General features: G+C 41.3%; 1 protein-coding gene across 4 annotated transcripts in view; it reads right to left on the bottom strand.

Annotated features, from left to right (window-relative positions):
• The window catches only part of CSNK2A2 (casein kinase 2 alpha 2), a 35,274-nt gene extending 11,012 nt beyond the window's left edge, over positions 1-24,262 (bottom strand). The window contains exons 1-5 of one of the 4 annotated variants that reach the window (XM_070388344.1): positions 23,804-24,262; positions 22,925-23,036; positions 14,774-14,875; positions 11,913-11,963; positions 2,863-2,922 (exon numbers count right to left, since the gene is read on the bottom strand). In XM_070388344.1, the coding sequence (XP_070244445.1) occupies positions 2,863-2,922; positions 11,913-11,963; positions 14,774-14,875; positions 22,925-23,036; positions 23,804-23,907 (429 nt within the window). In that variant the 5' untranslated portion in view covers positions 23,908-24,262. The remainder of the gene's footprint in view (positions 1-2,862; positions 2,923-11,912; positions 11,964-14,773; positions 14,876-22,924; positions 23,037-23,803) is intronic. The other 3 variants (XM_070388343.1, XM_070388342.1, XM_070388345.1) reach the window with 3 other exon arrangements.
• Between the last annotated feature and the right edge of the window lie 1,127 nt (positions 24,263-25,389).

Genomic DNA, 25,389 nt, shown 5'->3' with positions numbered 1-25,389 from the left:
ATAGAAGTTTCTTTACAAGGGGGATGACATAGTAATACTTATTCAGGTACTCCTCTCCTACTTGGCACTGGTAGCAACAGACCAGCCACCTGGATTTAGAAATCATACGTTGGCTTAATTTGGTGTGTTTAAAACCAGATTGAGGAACCACACTGGAGTCACTTCTCATAATAGTTGGAACAACACATGAAGGATCCACATGGACATGAAAAATGACATCCCAATCTTATCTGCAACACGGCTAGTCTTTCAGGTAAGTGTCCCATATGAGTTCTCTAGATTAACATATCTTCTAATATTAGTACTGTCCTTAAAAACAATCCCCGAGCCAGTTGGGCTTTACAAACTATGATTATGACTCTAAGGGAGAAAATTGCTTCCTATAAGATCACTGATATGGAGCTAAGTTTTTTAAATGTGTAAGTCAATGGTTTTTTTACTAAATTCCTCAAGTCGTGCCACCATGACCACAATCCAGTTTTAGAACTTTTTCATCATCCCAAGAACTCCGTTAAGCTTCCAATCCTGTCTGCTGCTCCTTTCTTCCCCTCTCCTCCCAACCACTGCTCTACCACCTGTGCTACAGGTTTGCCTTTTCTGGATCTTCAGAAAATGAAGTAATACAATGTAAGTACTTTATCTCCTCTTATGCAGCACAATTTTCCTAAGATTTATCCATGTTGCTTTGCTGAATCCCTGGCTTTTCCCCACAAGATGCCAGCAGCATCCCTCCAATTGGGAGAACCAAAAATGGCTCCAGACATTGCCAAATGTCCTGAGGGACAAAGTGAACCTGATTGAGGCCCGCTGGGATTAGAATACCAAGGGCACTGTACTAGGAGTATGTAAGCCAGAATACGATCCATACGACCAGCATTCCAGGAATATGCAAATTTTGCTTTTCCCAGACACAAAAGAGTATACAGTATATGATGCTTTTCACATGAAGGTCAAGAACAGGTGAAACCAAACTACGGTGGAAAAGGTGAGAATATAATCTACGCAAGGAGAGAAATCTTCTGTAACTGCACTGTCCTATATGGTATTTCAATTTAATTTTTCTCTTTGTCTTGTTTTCTATCAACAGTGGCAGCAAGACTCCACATTGGCTCTGGGGCAGTGTGTAGGGAACCAGGGCTCCCGAGGACCCACCTCCCTAAACCGGAACCAGGAGCTTGGACAGGAAGCCTGAGTGAGTCACCAAGCGATCCCTCTGCAGCCCTGGACCTCAGTTCCTTCAACATTTTCTACACTTCTTCTTCCCTATCCCTATTTTTCCCCATCTTTGAGAAAACTTAGCAAGTATTGATTCTGTCATTTTGCCCAGTCTTTGCCCAAAGGAATAAACTAATTAGGACCACAGTACCTAAGGTGTGAAAAATATCTGAAGAAAGAAACAGCTGAACAAATATAGTAAGGGGATGAATTCTTTCACCAAGTTCACTATTTGGCTTCCCTGTGGAGGTACTGACTGCTCTTAAATTCCTTGGGGGACTTACTTCAATTTAAAAACCTGATAGTTTCTGACCATTAGGCATGAAAGATATTTTTCAAGTTTCATCTGGGATTCTCTGCCTCATTAGCAGAAAGTATGACCCCCACCGTGTAGCTGCTGCCTCCAGAAGGCAGAGAGGGCATCTGGCACTGGGGGGCCACTGAAATGACCGGCCTGCAAAGACGTGTATTATTACTGTTATTGGGATGCTGTGACCTAATCCAAGGACACCTCTACATTCTTCCAGAGGTTCTTAAATTGAGATCCATGCATTCCATCCTAAAACTTTATGTAATGTTATATGTATATTTTTATATGCATGGGGGTGGCTCAGCTTTCATTAGATTCTTAGTGACCCCTGACCCTAAAAAACCATTAGTCTACTCCATTGTACAAACCTTTTTAGAATTCTTAAGTTTTTTTCCTAGACAAACTAAAAAAGATCATTCCTTAGTCAGTCAATAACACCTGAAAATTTCAGTCCTGGGATTAGTAAGTCTCCTAGAAAATCCACTCATCGCCTCTCCTTGCATGTCACAGTTAATTAGCTAGGGCTAAACACGTAGGTTACAGGGCAGGTTGTCTCATATAAGAAAGGGACTATAAGAAACAGCAAGAATAGGATGGCTGTAGAATGTCCACGATCCTTGGATGCATGTCCTTCCATGATGTAACTTAACGCCCTGCCCATGAAAAAGTGGCATCTACTACTTCACCCTTTGAATCCAGGTCTGGCCACGTGCCTTGCTTTGGCCAATAGGGCATTAGCAAACGTAACAAAAGCAGAGGCTTGTAAAGGGCTTACATATATCAAGGTTTGCCCTCTCTTGTTGTTGGGACTTGAGACCACCACAGGAAGTAGCCCAGACCAACTTTCTGAAGGATGAGACCTCAAGCTACACCGGCTGCCATCCCAGCCTAGACCTTCTTGCCCTAGTCAAGCTGACCCAGATCAAAAGACCCACCCATCCAATCCAGTGAATTATGGCAAATAATAAAACTGTTTTCCAAAAGTCACTAAGTTTAGGGTGATTTGATATGTAATGAAAACTAATAAGCATTAAACAGCAAAAAACAAAACAATTAAAAACCAAGAACCAACAAGAGTTATGAGGACAGAGATTCTAACCTGTGTATAATGTTCCCAGTACCCCTAACCTGGCCATTTTTCTCAGGTCCACTGGAAAGTTTCTACGTAAAGATCCCACAATGAAGGCCTCAATAAGTTACCCACCCACCCCCATCTCAAACCCATTAAATTCTCTGGGTGTCAAGATATATTCTTCTTGAGTTCTATTATGTTCTCTCAAAGAACTCCTTTAATGAATAATCCTGAAAAAAATTCACTGTTTATGACTGTTACTTACTTTAAGTAGTTCATACATATAAAACCGGATATCAAAGTCTGTCAGGATCTGGTACAGTTGCTGGAATGGATTTCAGAAAACAGAAAGTTAATTTAGTCTTACTGCCTTGTTGCTATCCTGAAGTTTGTCATTATTCTCTGTAAACTTAGTGCTTACGCCACTCAAGAACCCCAGAACCTCTTGCTACCTGATTTGGAACAAATGAAGGCAAAGACTAAAGACAAAGGTCTAATATTTCAGTCTTCAGAAGAAAAAATGAAAGAAATTCCAAAAGCATTAAAAAAAAAAAAACAAAAAAAAACCCATTTGCACCAACTTGGATCTTTTAAAAACTTGTGTAAGTGCTCCATGATTTCAACAGTCACAATTACATTATTATAGAAGTGAAGTCCAAGCTGTCCAACTGTCCTCATATTCTTAATGAACTTCAAACAAATGACCCCCACTGCAGCACCACAGTTTACTTTAGAGAACCGAGTTCCCAGGGGACAGTAGAACCTGAAAACCTCATCAGCCCACATGGTAAAATGGTGACAAGACAGACAGTCTGCTCATGAAACACGAGCAAAATGAACTGCTATAGCATTTGGAGATGGCAAGAGACTTAATGAAATAAAAAAAACCCAAAAAACCCTCCAATCCTCCAAAAATCAGTTTCAGGCTGGAAAAAAGAACACTTTATAGGCAAAAACTAATGGTAACTAAAGACACAAAATGTTTGGGGCGTGGGGGAGGAGTGGTAGGGTGAGATGTTTAAAAAAAAAAAAAGGAGGAGGAGGAAAGGAGGGAGGTCTGGATGGATACGGGTTCTGAAAATGATTTCAGGCCTAACTGACACAAATTACAGTTTTCATAACTGGTAATCAAAGTTTGTTTTGGATTGAGAATTTTGTTTGTTTTTTTAAATGTCAATTTCTAAGAGACAGAATAGAATCTAGCATATCCAGGTTCATTTAAATCATCACAAACCCCTGTCGGAAACTGTATTATTATTTAGACAATAAATAATAACTCTTTTCCCATCAGTTCAAGCCACATCTTCTATAAAATGACTCAGTACACCTTTCTCGAACCTACTTTGTTTCTCTACTGGAAGACTCAAGCCACGTAGGGACTCTCTTCAAGGGGAACAGAACAGTGTATACACAGTGCGTCTATGTAAAAGGGGGGGAAACTACAACATACGAGTATTTGTATCTGCAAGAATGTCTATTCACTGTGTACCGCTTTATATTAATATTTTGCTAAGTGGCTTTAGTTGTGTCCGACTCTTTGTGACCCATAGACTATAGCCCACCAGGCTCCTCTGTCCATGGAATTCTCCAAGCAAGAATACTGGAGTGGGCTGCCATTTCCTCCTCCAGGGGATCTTACCAACCCAGGGATCAAACCCATGACTCATGTCTCTTGCATTGGCAGGTGGGTTCTTTACCACTAGCGCCACCTGGGAAGCCCATATATTAATATTTTAGATCCATGTAAACATACTACCTGTTCGAAAAAATTTTTTAGGAAAAACAAATTTTCCAAGAATCAAACCTAACTCTAATACCAGGACTTAGTCTCTTTCTCAAATTTCCCCTTATAAGTAACTCTCCCTCCAGTTTAGTAAGAGTTATCTGATTCACTCAGAGCACTACAGAGAATGAAAACATCCTTCCCAGTACACTGGTGGCGCCTTGGAGCTGCTCCACTACTGGAGGTTGACCCTGCTTGGGCTGAACCATTTTCAGGCCCAATGGCAAGAACATGCCACTACTTCTGCTCAGGAGAGACTCACTCATAACAAAACACCCAGGCATTTTGTTCTCCCCCAGGTCTGCATAGCAAGAAAGGCTTCTTCAGCAGCACACCAACCGACAGCCTATATGTAGAGACATAGGCCGGGGATACCATCTCCTTGAGTGCCAAATCAGCTCTTTCTCTGAGAGTTAAGGAGATCACACCTAGCGATGGTGCCAAGTTGAACCTCAAGTCAATAAACAGACCATGAAAGTGGAAAGAGCATTTTCTAATAATCCTCAGAGGGCTAGAATATTCTATTTCCAGAAAACAAATGTGGGATATTAATTGGATCTTTATCATGCATGGAAGGCTTTCCTTTTGTACCATGCGCTATCCATACCAAGCAATGGCGTAAGGCATAAAAAAAATGTCCTTGGACTGCCAACACAGTACTTCCAGCTACTCCAACCAATATCACTTTTAATGCAATCAGATCAGATCAGATCAGTTGCTCAGTCATGTCCGACTCTTTGCGACCCCATGAATCGCAGCACGCCAGGCCTCCTGATACAAAAACCACCTGCTGAATATAGTGTTTAGGTCTAACGCATCATGAAGTCCTGAGTGACAGACTGACATTCCCTCTCATTTTTCAGCTCTGGGAAGGAGGAGACCAAACTACACCTGTAACAGGACCCAAGAGTCTACGTTGGGCTTCCTCCAGCTTTTGTAGCTCCTTCTTCACTGAAGTCCTGAGGAGTTCCCCACTCTGATCAAACAAATCTGTGTTTTTCACCTCTGTCCTTCCCTCTGGCAAATCTAGAACGCCTGCCCTGCTACCTGAGCCGGTAACCCAGGCTCCTGCCCACAGCGGTCTCCTCCTCTTCTGAATCCCAGGCAGGCCACTGTTCTCTCGGGCACTCACAGGACACTGACAGCAGCAGTGTCCCAAGTGAACATTCTGCACCTGGGCACTGGCAGTGACCTGGAATTCTCAAGATACCTTCTCACTCTGCTGTGAACAATGAGAGGCTTCTCCACTTTGCCCACACGCCGAGTCCTATGCTGCCACCCCTGCATATCACACAGCATATGCATGACAGGGTTGAATGGGTGCCGTGGCTGCTGGCAGTCACTGATCTGGCGACTCAAGACCTCTGAACTTTCCCTCCCCCAACCAAGCATGTCCAGGTACAATCCTGATAACCAGGTACAACTCTGTCTATATTCTAAATCCCTGCATGGCAGAATGACATGTTTTATATACCTCACACCACATGTGGCATTTCTGTGCTTGCACATAGAAAGCGGTCAATAAACATGTCTTTGATGATGCTCACTAGTCAATAGAACAGAATTAAAACTGTCTTCAAGAAACACAAGTACTAAGGCTTCATGACAAATTAGGAAGAGAAATTTCACAAGAACCACACTTCTCCTCTATTCTTCTTAGCTAAGTGGAGAACATTAACTAACCAACTGCCAAATACTGACAGGAAGTTAGTTTTACTTACATTTTCATAAAGTTTAAGTGACATTGAAAAACAAAACAACCCTACGCTTCCTGGAAGTCTACGAAGGTGCTAAGGAAGAAACTATTCACCAATCCTAGTTTGGTTCCAAAGCCTCAAACACACTGGCATTGACCTCCAAGTCAGTTACACACCAGGACTATTCAAAGGGCCCAAGGTAGACATTTCCTGGACCTTTTAATTAACCTCAGAAAGTCCGAGAAGAATGGGAAAAATGAAATCTGCTTAAGAGAATCACAGTGCCCTCTTGATGTAAAACCAACACCCAGAAAGGAATGGCCACAAGGGGGCCTCACTCATGCCGTCTACACACAGACAGTTTTAGAGGTCCGGTCACAGTGCAGCTTCAGATTCCAAGCCTCCATTCCCGACAACCGTCATTCAAGAGGAATTCTCACTTCAAGAAGGTTCGCAACCAGACACGGGAATCACCAACACAGCAAACTCTCACCGTACACACACAGTCTGCACATTCCCTGCCATACACAGCTTGGCTACATCCAGAAACCAGTGGTCCCCACGAAGGGAGAAGAAAAAGTGAGGGGAGTGTGCAAGTGAAAGGTGTCGAATGCAGCAGGCACTGTTTACACACAATCCCAAAATCCAGAATGAAACCAAGGGCAACATTTTTAGAAATTTAAGGAAGCAGAACAAATCATTAATCAAGCACATCAAAGTTATCACAAATTACCTGAAACATGCCTTACAGAGAAATAACAAAATGTCAATCATCTATAATAAAAGTAAATTTTGTTGCCCCAATTAAGGAAACTTTTAGTCTGTGAATGCACCATCTCCACATCAAACCTTAACAGCATTAACAAGGCCTCAAGATAATCAGGTAGTCAAGGCCTAATTTTATGTGAGTGATATGACATTTTCCATGGATTAATATCGGTCTACCATCTTCTCAAGATGGAATCCATTTGGGATGTCTTATAAATTTTTTAAATGCCCAAATGATATATATTTTTACTTAAAATGCATATTCACTTTTATTTACATTTTCCCAAAGGCATGGAAAACTGAGACCCATGTCTCAACAAAAACTCTTTCTACCTTAAAACAGTACCTTAGCTTCCTTGAAACAATTTTGAGTTTGGGAGTTTTCTATAACTACTCATTCCAATTTCAAGAAACTGGCTTTTTCTATTCATTTGTTTTCAAGTTTTGTCTTTTATTCTAAATATCACCATGTATCTTTTATCATCATTTTGACATATATGAATCAAAACTGATGATTTTAAGGAGAAACTGACCAAAGCATTACCACTACCACAAAATAAAATCAAGGGAAAAAAAATCAGCAAGGCCATAGAAAATCTGAATAAGATCTAAATTAACAAGCTTGATATAAAAAATGACCATGTACCAAAGCCACAAAGTAACCATATACAAATCCCAAATATCAAAATTATACAGATCATGTTTTCTGGACACAATGTATTCAATAAGGAAACAATTAAAAGAATCTTTTGGGAGGGGTGGGGGAGGGGGGTCATGCCATGCAGGCATGTGGGATCTCAGTTCCCCAACCAGGGATCCAACCTGTGCCCCCCTGCAGTGGAAGCTCGAAGTCTTAACCACTGAACCACCAGGGAAGTCCCAAGAATCATTTAAAAAACAAAACAAAAACACCAAGTGGATCCTGAATGGACATTTCCAGGACAATAATTACTGGGAAACTTTTGAATATAAACTCTATACAGTATATTAGATGGCATTATTATATAAAATTCTTAAGAGTACTAACAGTATTGTGGTTATGTAGGAAAATGGCCTACCTAGTTCCAGGGCTGGCATATCTGAGAGTGAAGTATCATGATGTCTGCAACTGTCCTCTAAGATAATTTCAACAAAAAGATAGAGGGTAGGGTGGAGGAGAGGGAGAAATAACTACAAATGTGGCAAAACAGTAACAACTGGTAATCTAGGTAATGTAAGGGCTTAACTGTACTACTGTTCTCAATTTTCAGTAGATTTTTAAATTTTCAAAGTGAAAAAGGTTTGAGGGAAAAATTCCAAATCCACAAGTTTGGAATTTGTACTTGTAGTCTGAAAACTATATAGGCATGAGTTACATAACCATTGAATGTGGCTAAAATGGTGCTCAGGATTGTATAGACTTAAAGCACACTTACTACCAATCAAGAAAGACAGCTGACTTCAACTCAAGAAGTTAACAGGAAAAATAGTGAAAACCCAAAAAAGAAAATAAGAAAGAAAGAAGGAAGAAAATAATTAATACAGGGGTAGAAACAGAATGAAATAAACAATTTAACAAAAACTATCTGAACAAACCAAAAGCTGATTTTTTTGAAAGCATTAATAAGAGATCTCTAACAATCTGAAGTTTTTTAAAAAAGACAAAAAAGAAAGTGAAGGTGCAAATAATATTACAAATGTAAAGGAAGGTGTAATTACAGGCCCATTAAAATTTTAAATTCTAAGAGAATGCTGTCAGTAACTTTATGTGAATATAATTTAGACAGCTTTAGAAATAATTATCTAAATAGACCTAGGAAGATATATAAAACTGGAATAAAACTTTAACCAAGAGTATATTTTAAAAAGGAAAGTGTAGTCCGAAGTCTCTTCTCCCCACCTCAGAAGACACCTAGATCATTCCCATTTTATGTAATTTTTCAGAGAACAGAAAGGAAAAGTTATCTAACTTACGAATTTGGTATAACCTTGATAACAAAATCAGAAAGACTCTAAAATAAATAAAAACCACCTTTCCTAATAAGATGGACACAAAAAGCCTGAAGAACACAGACATTAAATCAACCAATTTCCCCACTTACGGCCAGTTATACTATCCAGAAAAGAAAGTGATTTTCCTGTTACAGTCTGCTCTTCCAAAACACACACAGGCTACCTGATATTTAAGATCTTTTAAGTTGACTACGATGGCATGGCTTGAACATTCAAAAAGGACCTCCAGTTTAATAACATGGCAGAACCAACCAATCCCTACCTCTGCTTCTTCCCAAAGTTCCTCAAAAATATCTGTAAAAGAAGCAGGGGGGGAGGGGATTCACCTACAAAACTAACAGAATGGGAAGAGACAACCAATTTTGATTGTCCAGTTGACTGAGCAGACCAAAAAAACTGAGAATTCTGCCAACAATCTGCCAGCAGACGGGGCCCAGTAAGTAGCAAACACTTCACACTGAAAAACTATAGAAAGGCTCAGGAATTGATGACTCCAGGTATCACTGAAAAAGGGCAAAGAGACTGAACTGCAAGTAGGAAAACATTTTCAACACCACACTGGAAAGGGAAAATTAAGTCTTAAGTCCACAAGGTACTTCCTATAGCTCTCTCCTCAACTAAGATTCTGGCAGGCAGGCTTGCATCCTTGAGACAAGAGCTGACAATCAGTAGTCAGTTCATTAACACTACAGTAGGCACAGGCGTTCAAAACCTGTGACATTTCAGACAACTGTAGCAGAGATAAAAACCAAAAACACCCCCAAAAAGGGAATCTGGAAGAAAAACAGAAAAAGACACGAAGAAGAAAACATAATGAGGGAGAAAAAACATATTCTCAGTGAGAAAATAGAAGATATGACATAAAACATAAAGAACAGAATACTATTTTTAAAAATTCAGAGAAGAAAACAGAGTTCCAAGATAAGAAGTCTAACATTTGAATGAGTTCTAGAAAGTGAGAACAAAGAAGAAAGGGAAGAAAAGAACATTAAAAATATTTTTTCAAAACGGACGGACATGAGTTTCTAGACTAAAAAGTCCTCAGAACAAAGGATGAAAGCAACCCATATGAAAGCACATCACTGTGAAATTTCAGAGACTGAGAATAAAGAGAAAATACTAAAAGCTTTCATAAGAAAAAAAAGGCAGATCACACATAAGATGAAACCAGTGGCTTCAGTGGTTAATAGTGGAACAATGCCTTCAAAATTCTGAGGCAATTCTTCACTACAACATAGAATTCTCTATCATGGCAAATATATTAATTGGGAGGACAAAATAAAGATGTTTTCAGATATGCAAGCCTCAAAAAAAACACCAATTTCCCATGATCCTTTTAAAGGAAGCTCCTAGAGGATATATGCCATCAAAACATCTTTGTACAAAGTCAGATTTCTCTAGGAATTCAAAACTGATTCTCTGTGTGTCATTAAATCAACAAAGCAGCTGTCAACTTGAGAAACACAAAAATGGTGAAGTAAAATTTTTACATGTGTGGCTGTATGACTGGTAAACATTCATTAAGGAAGCAGAGGCACTGAAACCTAAGGGGTTTCACTATGAAGTTCCATTAAGACAATCTTTTAAACTTGCATTACAAAAATGTTTGGTTTCATTAAAGCCTGTTTGTTAAGAAACACACACACAATCCCAATGACAGACATTCTTAATAAACCTCAGTTGTTCATAGCAAAACTGTGATCAGTTACATATATCACCACAGTACTCTACCAGCTAAGCACTGCTCTGCTTGTTAATGAATATACATCCCACTGTTCAGAGTTCACCTTTAAGGAGTTACATCACAAGGAAACTTGTTAATTGGGAAAAGCTATACAACTGTCCCACTGTTGATTGAGGATTCAATCAACCATGGACTGAAAAAAACAAAAATTCCACAAAGTTGAATTTGCTGTGCTCCACCAACTACCTACACAGCATTTACTCAGTATTAGGTATAACAAGTAATGTAGAGATGATTTAAAGTACCATCTTTTATGATGTGCATATGTTGTAACATAACATATGCAAATACTGTGCCATTTTAATATAAATGCCATTTTTATATAAGCCTTGGGTTTTGGTATTCTGGGGAGGGGGTCTAGAACCAATCACCAATCTCCCATGGATACCAAGGGATGACTGTACTGAATATAAAACCTGCTTACTGTTTTATAAGGCATAATACCCATTTGTGCATATTTTCACTAATTGACTTTAGAGTGATTACTTAAGAAAAAGTAAATGTGAGGATAAAATTCTTTTATTTTCACCCAGAAGGATCACTCCCCATTAGCACAGCATCTTTCAATTGCTGACTGGGTTTTTTCCTAACTTCCACCACAACAAAATCACAAGCCTTTTCTACACTGATAAAGAATTATAATCACCTAAAAAGCCCCTAAAAATCAACACTATTATTTGTTTTTATATTGGTTTTCATATTATGCTCTACCATGCTCAGTATGTCTGATCTCTTATCAGAAGGTTGCAGTGTTTGAACAATAAAAAACACAACTTCATGAAAAATCAGCTTAAAACCATGCTTTTAGAACACTTTAAAGTCTAAACTAACATGCACTATAAACAGATGAAAACCCCAAAAACAGGGCTTTTCTAAAAGCACAGTGATTCTGTCATTTGCTTTATATACAGTGTGCATGAACACACACACCATTTGATAGCTTGAATCCAAGGTACAATACCGACTCTTTTCACACAAGTTCTGTATCCATTTATCACTTCCTATTAGGAATGTAAGATTCCTATCAAAATTAACATCCACCCATCATGTCTACAACATGAGCATTACAGATGAGGGATTAACTTAGACCCAGCCTAGTAGTAATTCCCAGAGTAAGCAAGGCAAAGAGTAATGCTTAATTTCACCAACTGCAAGAATCTAACTCCTTTCTGGATCCTGTACTAATGCTATAAGAAATTCATCCAATGTTATCTCCTGCTCTCAGCAATGACCTTTCCTGGTTCCCTTGTGCTCCACAGTATCAGCAGTAATTATCACCACCTCCCCACTCCCCATTAACCCCATGCCAGAAAGAAACAGCATATACGCACCTTAAAATCTGTATTATTGATATATTCAAATACCAAAGCTGGTGTCTTTGACTGCAAGAGAGAATATTAATGCTTCGTTAAGTATTCAAACAATAAATTTAATTTGCTTCTGTCATACTGGCCCATCCCCAAATCCCACTTGGATGAAAGAGAGATTCACTCATTAGGGAGAGCTTATTAAGAAAGTATCCCCTTGAAATGTTATGTCTGAAATTTGCTTCGAAACAATTGGGGATGGTGGGTGGTGGGGAAGTAGGTGAGGTCCAGATGAAACAAAGTGCCTCAAGCTGATTAACGAGCTAAAGTGGGTGATGTGTGCAAATAGGTTCATTATACTATTCATTTTACTTTTGTAAATGGTTGCAGTTTTCATTATAAAGGTTTTGTTTTTGTTTTTTAGGAGTCTATTCTCTGACCAACCTGTCAGTGGGCCTGACACATTATGTGAAGATGTATATGCTCTGCAGTGTTCCAGCCTGTCAACTACAAAGAGAGTAATAAGTTTTCACCTTGGTTTAATGAACCAAACGCATTTTACAAAACTATCATAGGTCTTGGGAATTTACCATTGGTCTTTCCACAATCCAAAAAAACTCCCAAGTCTATGATCGTCACTAAGGTATAATGTGAAATTATGCCGTGGCTAGGGATAATTAGAGAATGTCTCTTTTCAAAGATGTGCTTCCCTCCAAAACCATATAAAATCAAATACTTTTAAAGCACTATAAATTTTAATGTAATGAATACAAAATGGTCAACATTTGATGTTCAAAAGTCAGGTTTACTTAAGGTAAAATAATGCTAATTGGCAATAATAAGCTTTTAAAATTGAGAGAAAAGCAGGGGCTTAAAGGGCTATAGGAAGAAATAAAATCATGAAAATCTTTATGACTGTGCAGTTCTGCTCAAGGAAGTAGGTAAAAGTTACCTAGCAAACAGGCCACAGTGCACGCATGCATGTCTTTACCAGAACAAGGAGCAGTCCAAGGATTCCTCGCTAGCCCAGTGTTGAAAGGTTTCAACAAGACCACCAGATCTCTCTATAGGCTAGGAGCAAGCCTGTCCCCCGACAAGTTAGGGGACGACGGTTCCCTGTTGGTTTTCATTCACTTTGATTTACTTGTATTACGTATCATGTAAAACATGCATGCTTTAAGTAACATTACAAAAATAATGACAGGAACCGCTAAGTTCTGTTAGCGCACACACACACGTATAAGACAAGAGAGAGATGCACTGGGTGTGAAACTGCATACTGGCTCACAGTGCAGGCCCTTTCCAAGGACCATGCAGTCCAGAGTTACTGTAAAATCAATCTGAACTGATTAGGCTGGGACACATTTTTTTTTTTTTAAACATAGTAAACCTTTAATGTTCATCCACTTAACAGTCATTTTCCTACTTTTGGAACTTGTGTGTGTGTGTGTGTGCTCAGCAGTGTCTGACTCTTTTGCGATGCCATGGACTGTAGCCCATGGAGTTTTTCAGGCAAGAATACAATACTGGAGCAGGTTGCCATTTCCTTCTACAGGGCATCTTTCCCACCCAAGGATTAAACCCGCATTTCTTGAGTCTCCTGCATTGGCAGGAGGATTCTTTACCACTGAGCCACCTGAGAAGTCCAGGCTGGGATATATTTTTAATGCCAGTTAGATATAATCTAGCATGTAACCATTCTTCTCAATCTTTTTAGGATCCAAAGGAAAAACTGTAATCTTGGGAAACTTACTTAACCTCTGCAGGCTTCAGTTTTCTTACCTGTGCACTGTGACAACATGGACAACAATGGTACCCACCCAACTGGACTGTTGTAGAGATTAAATGATATAATTCCATTAAACACTCAGAATAATGCCTGGCACATAGTAAGTGTTCAATGCATGCTAGCTACATTATGAGAATGTCTTTAGCAGACAAAAGCAAAGATGTTCTTAAAAAACTATCATGGGAGAACAGAGAAATATTTGAGGTAGAAGAGGTAAAAGAACAGAAATTGGATGGGAAGCTTGCCTAATCATAAATACTTAAGGTTAGGTTAATTCCAAGGAGACGAGAAAACAAAATTAAACAGCATATTTTAAATGGATAAAAATTAAGCATTTTAACAAAAATATTTAAACTGCATCTGCATATACCATGTGAGCCCTAATGGTGGATGCCGAATTAAAGACCAGTATGAGAAACAGCAAGATCGTGACCTCAAGGGGTCTGTGATCTGTTCAGCTCTCCACGGGAAGTGTCCACATGGACACACTTCGTATCTCCTTCTGTAAACCCAGATTTTCAAATGTCAGGCTTACTTAAGTGAGGTAAAATAATGTTAATTGGCAGTAATAAGCTTTCAAAGTTGGGAGAAAAGCAGGAGCATAAGGGAGCTTTGAAGCAAACGTTCGTGGACTGAATCAAAATAATAAGGTATAAAACTGGGAAAGGGATTTTTTTTTCCTACAAATACTTTTCAGTTCAGTTCAGTCGCTCAGTCGTGTCCGACTCTTTGCGACCCCATGAATCGCAGCATGCCAGGCATCCCTGTCCATCACCAACTCCCGGAGTTCACTCAGACTCACGTCCATCAAGTCGGTGATGCCATCCAGCCATCTCATCCTCTGTCGTCCCCTTCTCCTCCTGCCCCCAATCCCTCCCAGCATCAGAGTCTTTTCCAATGAGTCAACTCTTCGCGTGAGGTGGCCAAAGTACTGGCCGCCATGATTTTTTCTGGTTTTCAAAATCGTTTAGTAGTAAAGACAAACACAATCATTCCCAGCATATTATAACAATGTTTCCCATTATTTTCAGGTTCTCTCTCTCTCTCTCATACACACACACTCTCTCTCTCTCCCCTTCAACAGCTAGGCACCTACCACAGGGTCCTTCACAGTGTCAATCAGCTTAATGATATTTGTTCCACCACGAAGGTTCTCCAGAATCTTAACCTCTCGTTTTATCTTCTTTTTCTTCACTGGCTTAAATACACAAGAGTAATCAGAAGTAAGACTCCTTTTGAAGTTAATAAATAAAACTTTAAAACAATATTTCTATCAAATGGCTATTGCACTATCTTGCACAAGGGCATGTCTAAATTAGAAGAGATTGGGGAAGAAAATGAGGTTTAAGAGGAGCCTGTCCATAAGAATTTTTAAGATTATGTGAAATAATTCACAGACTCATACAGCTTACATGTCAAATCTTTTAAGTAGTTACATTTAGGACACATGAAATTTTGAATGCCTATGTCATACTTTAAAAATAAAATGTTTACTAGTTAACTGCCCAATGGCAAACATTATAGCTCTCAACAGCTGTCTATCATGCACTCATAAATGGAAAAACTGAAACGAACTGGTAAGACACCTGCTCTTCCAACGGGTCGCATGTAATTTTGTCTTCTAGGAGTGAAGACCAGTTCACTGACATCAAGTTACAAACTTGTTTCCCAGCTGCTGGCTCCCGTTTCCTGTCACCACTCCCATTTCCTTAATATCTAGACTCTGAAATCAGCTCAGAGCTGTAAAGCTTCGCAACAGACCCCATTCCTAAAGGAAGAGATGATGGATCACGAAAGGAAAAGACCAACCTCTGACACAGCAGTGACTGCAAACCCCTGCTACCCACTAACCTTTCAATCTGCTGGATAGGCAAAGCGGAAACCTTAATCAAAAATGTCAGCATTATGCATGTTATTTCTTGTCATAAATGGGCTAAAGAGTCTGAAGAATAATTAAAGCAGCTCTAGAAAAATAAGCATTATCACAATCAATTATGCTTCATAAGTACTTAAACAGCAACTAGTATATAGGAAGAAGTCGATAGATGTTAGGTCCATTATTTTCATGTTTCATTCTCACAAAATTCCTATGTAGTAGACTCAGCCAAGTTGAGCTATTTGCAGAAGATCACACAGCTAGTAGTAAAGAGCATGGGCAGGATTCAAATCTAGCCGGCTTGACTCTGCAGGCCTCGCCCTTAGCCACTGTGCTTTCATTTCCCAAGTGTGGCCATGGGAGCATCGTAACTTACGAAGAGGAGTACTGCCTCACCGAGACACTGTTACAACAGCACAGGCATAGACAAAAGACAGCCCAGTGGATTAGCCATGATGGAAAAGATGGAAAAGACTGTGTCTATGTGGTGGCGGCGGCAGTGGGATGGGTGGAAACGCAAGATACACACAAGCCAGAGAAACTACCATCTCTTGCTGGTCACCAAGCTACAGCTTTGAACACCAAACAGAGGAAGACTATAAAGCACAGAACACCTGCGTCACCTGTAAGAGGGCGCTGCACTGAGGGACTGGAGCCTGGCTGCACTCTTCCAAGCCAGCTGCCACAATCGTGCCCACTCCATTTTGTCAGGATTCTCAGCAGAACAGATCTGGCTACTGTGCTTCTTTCTCCATGTCCACTTAGGAATTTGACTATTTCCCTTTTCATAATTACAGAACTCAATACTTTGGAAAAGTGAAGCACTCAAACATCAAACACAAACTTGGTCAGAAAACAGCCAGAGAAGGATATACTACAAAATAAGTAGTCTACAAGCTTTAAAAATGTTTATGTCACGAAACACACAGACTAAACAAGTACTCCAGATTAAAAAAATATGACAACTGAATGTAACGCATGATCTTAGATTTTCCTTTGCTCTACAGAACATTATAAGGACAACTGGCAAATGAGAACAGAGGCTGTAGATGCATCAATATTAATTTTTGATTTTTGATCATGGCATTGAGTTATTTAAGAAATTGCTTTTGTTTTTAGGAAATATAGGAAATTAGGGATAAATAACATACTTTCAAGCACTTAAGTAAAAGAAATATAGTTATATATCAGCACATACATACATATCTGTATGTGTGACACGTGGGTGTATATATATAAAGAGAGAAAAAGATATTTAAGAAATCTGCATGAAAGATACATGGGAATTTTTGCAATTTTTCAGTGGTCTGAAATTTTGTCAAAAAGTTAAAAGAAAAACCAAATGTAACCAGTATATTCAACGTAAGAAAATTCTGGGGGTTTTTTTTGGCCACACTGTGACGCATGTGAGATCTTAGTTCCCTGACCAGGGATCAACCCTGTGCCTTGCCACAATGGAAGCTCAGCATCCTAACCACTGAATTACCAGGGAAGCCCCAACAAATTCTAGAGTTGTCATCCACTCCTGGAAAGTAGTTACAAATCTGTGGGAGTGGCAACAGAGGGAAAAAAAAAAACAATGGCCAGAAGCCTGTGTTCACCAAAACCCTCCTCTCCCTCTAAAAGTGAACAAGTACAAGGTAACCATTAAATAAGCTGCTTCTAGGACAATGTCCCATATAGAGCCTTGCCTTGTTCCGTTATTCAGCAACGTATCAGGCAGGCACCCAGTTCCTGGATAATCCAGTTCAGATGAACATTATCTTTCACTGTGTGTAAAGGTAACTCATAGAACAAGTGAAGCACATTTGACTGCCCAATTGTCACCTGTCAGACTGGGGACAGCAGAACAAATCTGAAGTGGCAAAATGGAGCCACAGTGCAGCTGGAGTCCTCACATACTAAGAAAAGACCAAAAGACTGTAAGGAAAGTGATGAACAGTGCAGGATACTACCCTCCAAAGCAGGGGCACCAAGTCTCTACAGGAATCAGGCTTCAGATAACTCTCCCTAGCCTCAAGTTTACTCCTCTGAACCTGAGACCTCCAGAAGCCGAAAAACCAATGAATGCCCAGATACTTATGACTGTGATGATTTACATTCTATAAATAGAATTCAAGAGAAAAAGTTAGGATTTATAAGGGAGGATCCTTGGCATCTGAAGGAAGACAGACCATGAATTTGTACAAAAATGAGGCTGCTCTGGCCCTCCAGCCCACTGTCCACACTCACTCGCCACCACTGAAGTGGAAAATACATTTCCACCATTTCACATTTCATCTCCATGTTGAACTAAAAGCCCTTCTCTCGCCTACGGTTCATTTATCCCAATTCAGAGAATATCTGGCTCTAACTGAATCAGTTTAGCTATTAACAAAACAACTTATACTCAAAGTCTAGTAAATAAAAAAGCTAAACAAAAGAAATTAAAGTATTAATTCAAGTTTTAATAATAAATGAATTTTGGCATACACCTAAAGAGAGTATTTAAAGGGGAAAAACGCCTTTAAATTTTTCTGTTCAAGAGCTCTGAAAAGAAAGAAAAAAAAGATTTTTTTCAGGTTTCTGCCCTCAGGTGAAGAGTCCTAGGTAGTCAGCAATCTTGGTTCAATGGGATCCAAATCTTGTTCAATGCGGTCCTGGTTCTCTTTCCCTATTCAGCAACATTAAACATTTTAAAACAAAGACCAATTTAGTGATGGCTGCTCAGAAAGACGAAAGTTGATAAAGTCAGTTATCTGTCCTATTTACTTACTCAGAGCTGATCTTTAAAAAGCCGGATCTGAGAATGATTTCAACTGCTAGCATTTAATTGTGACTGAATTTGCAAGCTAATGTCTACTAAAAGGCATTAAGAATTATGACCTCAATAAATCCCAGCAAATATTAACAGGCAAAGTCCTATTTTAATTTCTTTCCAAGCACAACTGAACTGATACATTCAAGGAAGGCAGGAACACAGCTCAGAACCTTCAAACCTGGGATTATTTTTGTTCCACTACCAAATCAACAACTGCCCCACTAAGATTTTAATTTCATCACCTGCAATAAACAATTACAATGAACAATGGTTGTCAGGACTGCAGGATAGAACAGAAAGAATGCTCAGTCTGGATGATGGCTTTTATTTTATTACCCTGGCAGAATCCACTGCAACTGACCTAAATATCAACATTATTTGTGCAGTGTTTATTCTTCACAACAAATTTCCCCCCGATTTTTCAACTCTCATCTTCCCCAATATACGATCAATTTCTTGAGGGCAATTGTTATCCTCAGGATTTAAAAAATTTTTAATTTAAAAGTGAGGCACATAGTAGGCCTTTTGCATCTCACAGAGAGCATGATACAGTCCTTTCTCCTATTGGCTCTGCCCTCTTAGCAAGTCATTAGGATGAGATCTGGAGGTACTGTATGTGTTAAAAACAAAAGTATAAGAACACTGGTCCCTATGATGTCAAACAAGGAAAATAACATTTCACTTATACGTTAAATATGCTGCTGTGGATACAAACCAGAGAAGCCAAGTCCGAGTCCCTATAATAGCTCTCCAGGCTTTCATCTACCCCACATGTCAAGCAGCAACCCACTGACGTCAGGTATTTCCTTCACCTGACGGAACACCTCCAAAAATCATTAGAAACAAATTCCATTTGACTTATAGTGCATGCTCATCCATCTTTCCAGTTCAGTTCAGAACATCCAGCTGATGTCCCATTCGTGCCCCTCACATCTACCAAGATTCTGCAGCAGGGATGGAAGGTCATGAACCCAATGCTTCTATCTCACAGGCCACGGGACCCCGAGCAAGTTGCAGGTTCTCCTGGGTCTTGCTTTATCTGTAAAAACAGGTTTGGGTTCTAATAATGTCTATGCTTCCCTAATGTGATTCTGTTTCACAGGTTGACCACACTCTGAATCTCCGACCCCACACTCACAGCACTGGATACAGCACTGACTCGTTCACAATTTTTAAAATTTGTATTATTTTTAATACTTTAACAATCCTCTTTTTATATCAAGAGACGTATTAGCATTAATGTCTTATTTCACGTAGTGGATGTCTTGGTACACTTGCCTAATAAAGCAAACAGAGGGCAAAAAACCTACCAGCTGAGAAAGTAGAAATAGAAAAAAACATCACTTTCATAAAACCTCCATAGCCACCAGCTCAACTGTGAAGTAACTAAAAAGGATCTGGGATCAATCATCTTTAACACTACCTCCTAACAGTACAAAGTTAAACTTGTATTACTACCACTCTTTGTTTGAAGCTTGATAATTAATTTGGGGGGGGTGGGGACAGGGAACGGACAAACTCTATACGAAGTAATACCAACAGGAAGCCTAAGATGAGGATTTCCAGTACTTGTAGCATGGGTCCAAAAACCTGCACTTTTGTTTTTTAAAATGTGGTATTGCTTTTAACTTCTATTTAGAAAATAGTTGAATTTGCAGCCTCCCAAGGACTTCAAGAAGAGACGAAATCCACACACACAGGTGATACTCACAAAGTGCTAAAAGTTGTCCAAAGTGGCCAGATGCTTTTATTTCTGTGTACGCTCTCCTAAAAGGTACTACAAAAGAACTGAAAAAATGATTTTTCAAAATCAAAAGATGAAACTTTAGGCATGAAAGCGGCTTTCTGCCCTGCTATATTAACCCTTACCATCCCCGCCCCACTTCTCAAAACAACTTCTGTCAAAAAAAGACACAACCTCCCTATTGATTGGGAAGTGTTCTCTGAAGATTTCGGTTTCAGAATCTCAATTCAGGCCAAAAACATTCTGCTCACCAATTTCTAAATTCCTAAAACCTCTTATTAATATTTAGACATCTACTGATGTAAATGAAGAGATAAGAAATTCCTCTGTCATTCATCATCCAACCATTCTCATATGTTGGAAAGCACTGGATGGAAACATTCACCAAAGCAGCAGGCCGTTCCTGTCCTCAAGGAACGTACTCTGTCTCGGTCACCGTGTGCACATCAACACAGAAGTTCCTTCCTGCGGCTGAAATCCAGTAGGCCAAGATGAAGAGCAAGCTCTCTCTGGAGTCCTTCAAATTATGAGCAACTGGCATTCTGTTAAGGAACTAATTTCCCGTGGCCAAACATGACAATAGTAGTATTAGTCATAACTCTGACTTATCTGAATAGGGGCACATAACTTTGGATAAAGGCCCTATTCTTTAAAAAAAAAAAACAAAACACTATTTTTAATCTACTTTAATTCAGCCTGTCGGAAAGAGAAAAGCCAACAATACCATCAGTAGTTTCTTAGCCCATCCTTCAGACAGAAGAAAATCTGGATAGAAATGTCACAGTGCTTTGAAAAACAAAAGTGAGTGTGCTTTTCATCAGCAGAAACAAGGTGGTGTGGGCTGCACCCCGAGAAGGACTTGTGTGGAAAAGATACAAGAAACACTGAGCCAGCTGGAACATCAGGGGGGCCTCCCAAGTCTTATTTCAGAACAATGGAACTTTCTCTGTGCTCAACGTTAAGATCTTACAACCCAATGCCAAAATGAGCAGTAAGAGACAGGGAGAAATAGGAAACAGGAGCCCTGGCTGAGGGTTACTTCAACACAGTGATGTCAGATATGTTTCTCTGTGCCTACATTTCTTGTGGGTTAAATATAAACTTCAGCTTCCATACAGGGTTCCCTAAACATATCCTGTGCATCTTCAGAGCAGGGAGAAAACCATCTAGTAACTGAGGCTACGAAGTTCTCTACAAAGATGACCAAAGAGCAATGTGACGCTTCTCTAACTGAACATACTGTTACTTCCATGTACACCTGAATGTTGTTCCTTTTCAAAAAAGACACCACAGGAAGCTGCACGCTTACTCTAAAGATGCTTACTCTAAAATCACATGAAAGTTTAGACATTTTTCTGAAATTGCTTTAGCGTCAGCAGTTCATTCTTCCAAATGCACAGCAATGGAATGTGGATATTCCTAACTTCAATTTATGCCTTGCTTGCTTCCTAGAGAGATTTTAAGCAGCTTATAGTAAAAACATTTATGCTAATATACTAAGAAAAAAGCTGTATGGCTTTCCCAGGTGACTTCTCTGAAGAAAGCATCTTTTTAAGTATTTATGCCTGTGAAGAAAAACAATAACAAAAAAGATGACATGATTCTGTGGGTGCAATTCATATTTAGGGAAGAGGAGAGTCAAAAACTCCACATTTTCAATATCAGTTCCTCACTTCTTACCCCCAGCATTTCTGACAGCACAAATAAGTAACTTGCCTATTTCTCTCAACCGTAATCCTGTCTCTTCATCACTAGGCTAGGCTGGTACTGAGTATCAGTAGAGTCGCTCATTCTTCTGAAAAGCGATTTTCAGACAGTTCAAGCCTGACCCCTCTTTTTAAATAGGGACACAGCTGCCCTAACTCTACTTAAGATGACAAAAAAAGCTTTTCAATCCTACATTCTTATCCACAGAGCCTCTCCAAAATGGCCATACTGGAACTCCTGTTTGTGTAAAAGTGCTTATATTAATTAGCTCTTTGGTCACCTCAAGATTCCACTAAATGACATGCACACAAGTGAAATAATCTGGCAATAATGAATACCCTTCACAGATTCTAAGAACTATTTTTTAGTCCATCCTGTAAAACATTATCAAAGCTACACAACCAGTTACCTGGAAGAGAATTTAGCCAACTCTTCATACTTCCTAAGATCATATCTCCATCCAAGAGATGACAAAGTGTGTATCTGTTAGAAACTTAGGCTGCTAAACCAGATTCAGGCTGGTTTGTTCCAATCATTATTTTAGCGATTCTAAGTGTACTCTCTACTGCTCCCAACTTCACTTTTACTGGCTGATAAGCAACTATGAACCTCCCTGGCCCTGCTGGCTCACTGTATGTACCCCATCTGAAACGTTTATCACCAAAAGAGAAAAAACAAGCAATTATTCACTGGGGTGTCTCCTTGCACTCAGGCTTCAAACTCCTCTTTGAAGCTACTCTGTTTCCATCTTTCTTTCTGGAATAACAAATTCAGTGCTTAAGGAGCCTTTGTATCAACTGGGCTCTTCATGAAGAGGCTCTACTTGCATGTGAATACCTATTTAGTTTGTAACAAATGGAGGCTCTTTGGAATATTCACTTTGGGAGCCCATAATTACATTTTAGAACAAGGATGTTCCTGAACTACAATGTTTAGATTTGAAAAAGGTCTGTGTGTAAAAAAGTTCAAACAAAAACAGTGTGGGAGGAGTAGCAGAGGGACATGAGGCAGAAGGTTTGTAAAATGAGTTTGTCCTGCTCATTCTAGAATGTGGTTGGAGTAGTTTGTATCCTTCTAACCTGTGAAAAAGAAATTTTAATGCCACTCATAAAACACTCACCTTGAGAATTTTTACCACCACTCTCTCGTTGTTGGTGATGTTAATAGCCTCAAATACTTCACTATACTTTCCTCGACCAAGTTTCCGAACCAGCTGGTAATCATCTTGATTACTGGGAAAGACAAGAAGGACACATAAATGCCAGGACTTGGGGTTAACCAAGCCTATGCCCACTACACATCCTCATCCAGGCGCTTCCATTGATCAAGCACTTGGAAGTGTCTATATACCTCATGCCGTAACTTATTCCCTAAATGAAAGCCACAACATAAACCTGGCTCTTTTCACTGGACGTAGTTCCTAAGTGGTCCCTCATAACTAGGGGGAGACAAGGTGGGAAGGCAGGGGTCTAAGCCAATCTAGAGAGGTGAGCACAGCATCCATCCTGGAGGCTCACAGGTGGCCCTCTGCCCACAGCACCTGCCTTATTACTTCACTCCCGCAAGGTAGACAGCGCCCGCTTTGAGAATCTGGACGTCTTTAAAAAATTTCCTCCCACCCAGCCTCATTTCAAAAACCTCAAAAAGGCAGAGAATTTTAATAGCTCAAGAGGACAGCTGCTGACTTCCCACCCCAACAGAAACCCCAACGCGTGAGAAGGAAGGGCTGCTCCTTCACTTCCACCAGGCTCTGGTCCCTGGATCCCTACACTTGTCAGTAAGAGAGCACTCCCCGGGGTGAGAGGGGTGCGCACGGCTGAGAGGAAGGGACGAGAAGCGGGGAGAGAATATGGTGGGGAGGGTCTGCTTCCCACTCCAGAGCCGGAGGCGCGGGCCCAGCAGGGAGACAGAGCGCAGGGGGCGAGTGCGGTTTGCGGCGGGGGGCGGCCGGGTGGGGGTGGGGGTGCGAGGGCCCGGAGGGGGGCTGCGGCGGCTTTACCCCCAGCTCGGGACGTGAGCTTCATAGTCCCAGTACTCGCGGCTCCTCAGGCTGTTCACCTCCGCGTAGACCCGGGCCCTGCTGCCCGCGGCCGGGCCGGGCATGGCGGGCGGGACCGGGGGGCGCCGCGGGGCGCCGAGGGTGGCGGCGCGGCGAGGGGCGCGGGGCGACGGGCAGAGGAGGCGGCGGGCAGCGGGCCGCCGGAGGAGGAGGAGGAGGAGCGCGGCCGCGGGCGGCCGCGCCAGGCCGGGCCCGCGGGGGCGGGCGGGCTGGGGGGCGCAGGGGGCGCCGGCCGAGCCGGCCCGGCCCTGGAGCGGCCGGCGGAGCGGCGGGGCGGGCAGCGCTCGCGCTCCGCGGCGGCCTCCGCTCGGCTCGCGGCTCCGAGGCGGCGGCGCTGTCGGCGGCACCAGCAGCGGCAGCCGCCGGCCGGGAAAGGGGCAGCGACGGCGGCGGCGGCGAAGAAGGAGGAGGAGGAGGAGGAAACCCGGAAAAGGGGCCGCGCTCACCAGGAGCGGCCGCCGCCCGGCCCGGGTCCGCCCAGGCTCACAGCGCCCCCTGCAGCGCGGGGGGACCCGGCCGGCGGCCCGGCCCCGCCCCGGCCCCGCCCCTCAAGGCCCACTTCCAAATCTCCCCATCCTGGGTCTGGCCCGCCGCGCTCACCGCAGGGTCGACCCCACCTGCAGGCTGCGGCCCTAGAGCCTTATGCCTCGTATACCGTTTTAGGCCTCCCCTAGAGACCCCTGCCCCAGACGCTCTGGCCTCTAGTCATCCAGAGTTTACCCACCCCAACCTCCCGGACGGACCTGTTGTGACCTTTTTGTCACCCAAACTGTTCCCATCAAGTCCCTTCCTAATGACTTGCTCTTAGCTCTCAGAACCGCTCAGTCGTAAGAGTTCCCCTTCCTTCCCAGAGACACGCCGTCTTCCACTCAATGGACCTTGACCTGTCACCCATAGACCCTTGAACCTCAAGACTTGCCCTTCTCTCTCATCTAGCACCTTCCTCATAAAACCCTTCTCATACACTGTCCCCAAAATTTCCTTCCAGAACCTTCCCTAAGACCCCTCTGTATGTTCACATCGGACACTTGGTTAAGCTGGAGTCAGCCAGGTTGCTGGCTGTAAAGCTCCTATTTTTCCCTCCATAATTAATAAGCGATACTTTGAGATCATGTAAATACTGTGGTTTTGTTTGGGACCACAGCAGGAGAGGAATTGTGAGAGTTCTGCCTGTAGGGTTGGGCTGGGGGTTGGGCATGGACTGAGGGTGGCCAACCAAACCTTGGCCTATTTTATTACGTTGCTTTCTAGCCCTGAACATTCTTCTCTCTTTGATCTTCTGGGCCTTTCTTTTGTCTTACTTTCCCATTCCACATGTTTTTTTTTTTTAATCAACACAACTTCCTCGCACAGCCCAGTTTGCTCTGATTCTAATCTTTTTTTCATATTCTATTCTCTAGATGAGACTATGTTTCCTCTTTTTTTTGATATAGTTAAGAGCACAGACAGTGGAGTCAGATCCATCCCAGGTTTGAATCCCAGCCCTGCTACTTACAAGCTCTGTGACCTTGGGCGAACAACTTAAC

The sequence above is a fragment of the Bos mutus genome, chromosome 18, assembly GCF_027580195.1.
Source record: "Bos mutus isolate GX-2022 chromosome 18, NWIPB_WYAK_1.1, whole genome shotgun sequence".
Taxonomy (NCBI): Eukaryota; Metazoa; Chordata; class Mammalia; order Artiodactyla; family Bovidae; genus Bos; species Bos mutus.
Note: the sequence above shows the minus strand (reverse complement) of the source record. Positions and strands in the feature narration are given on the sequence as shown.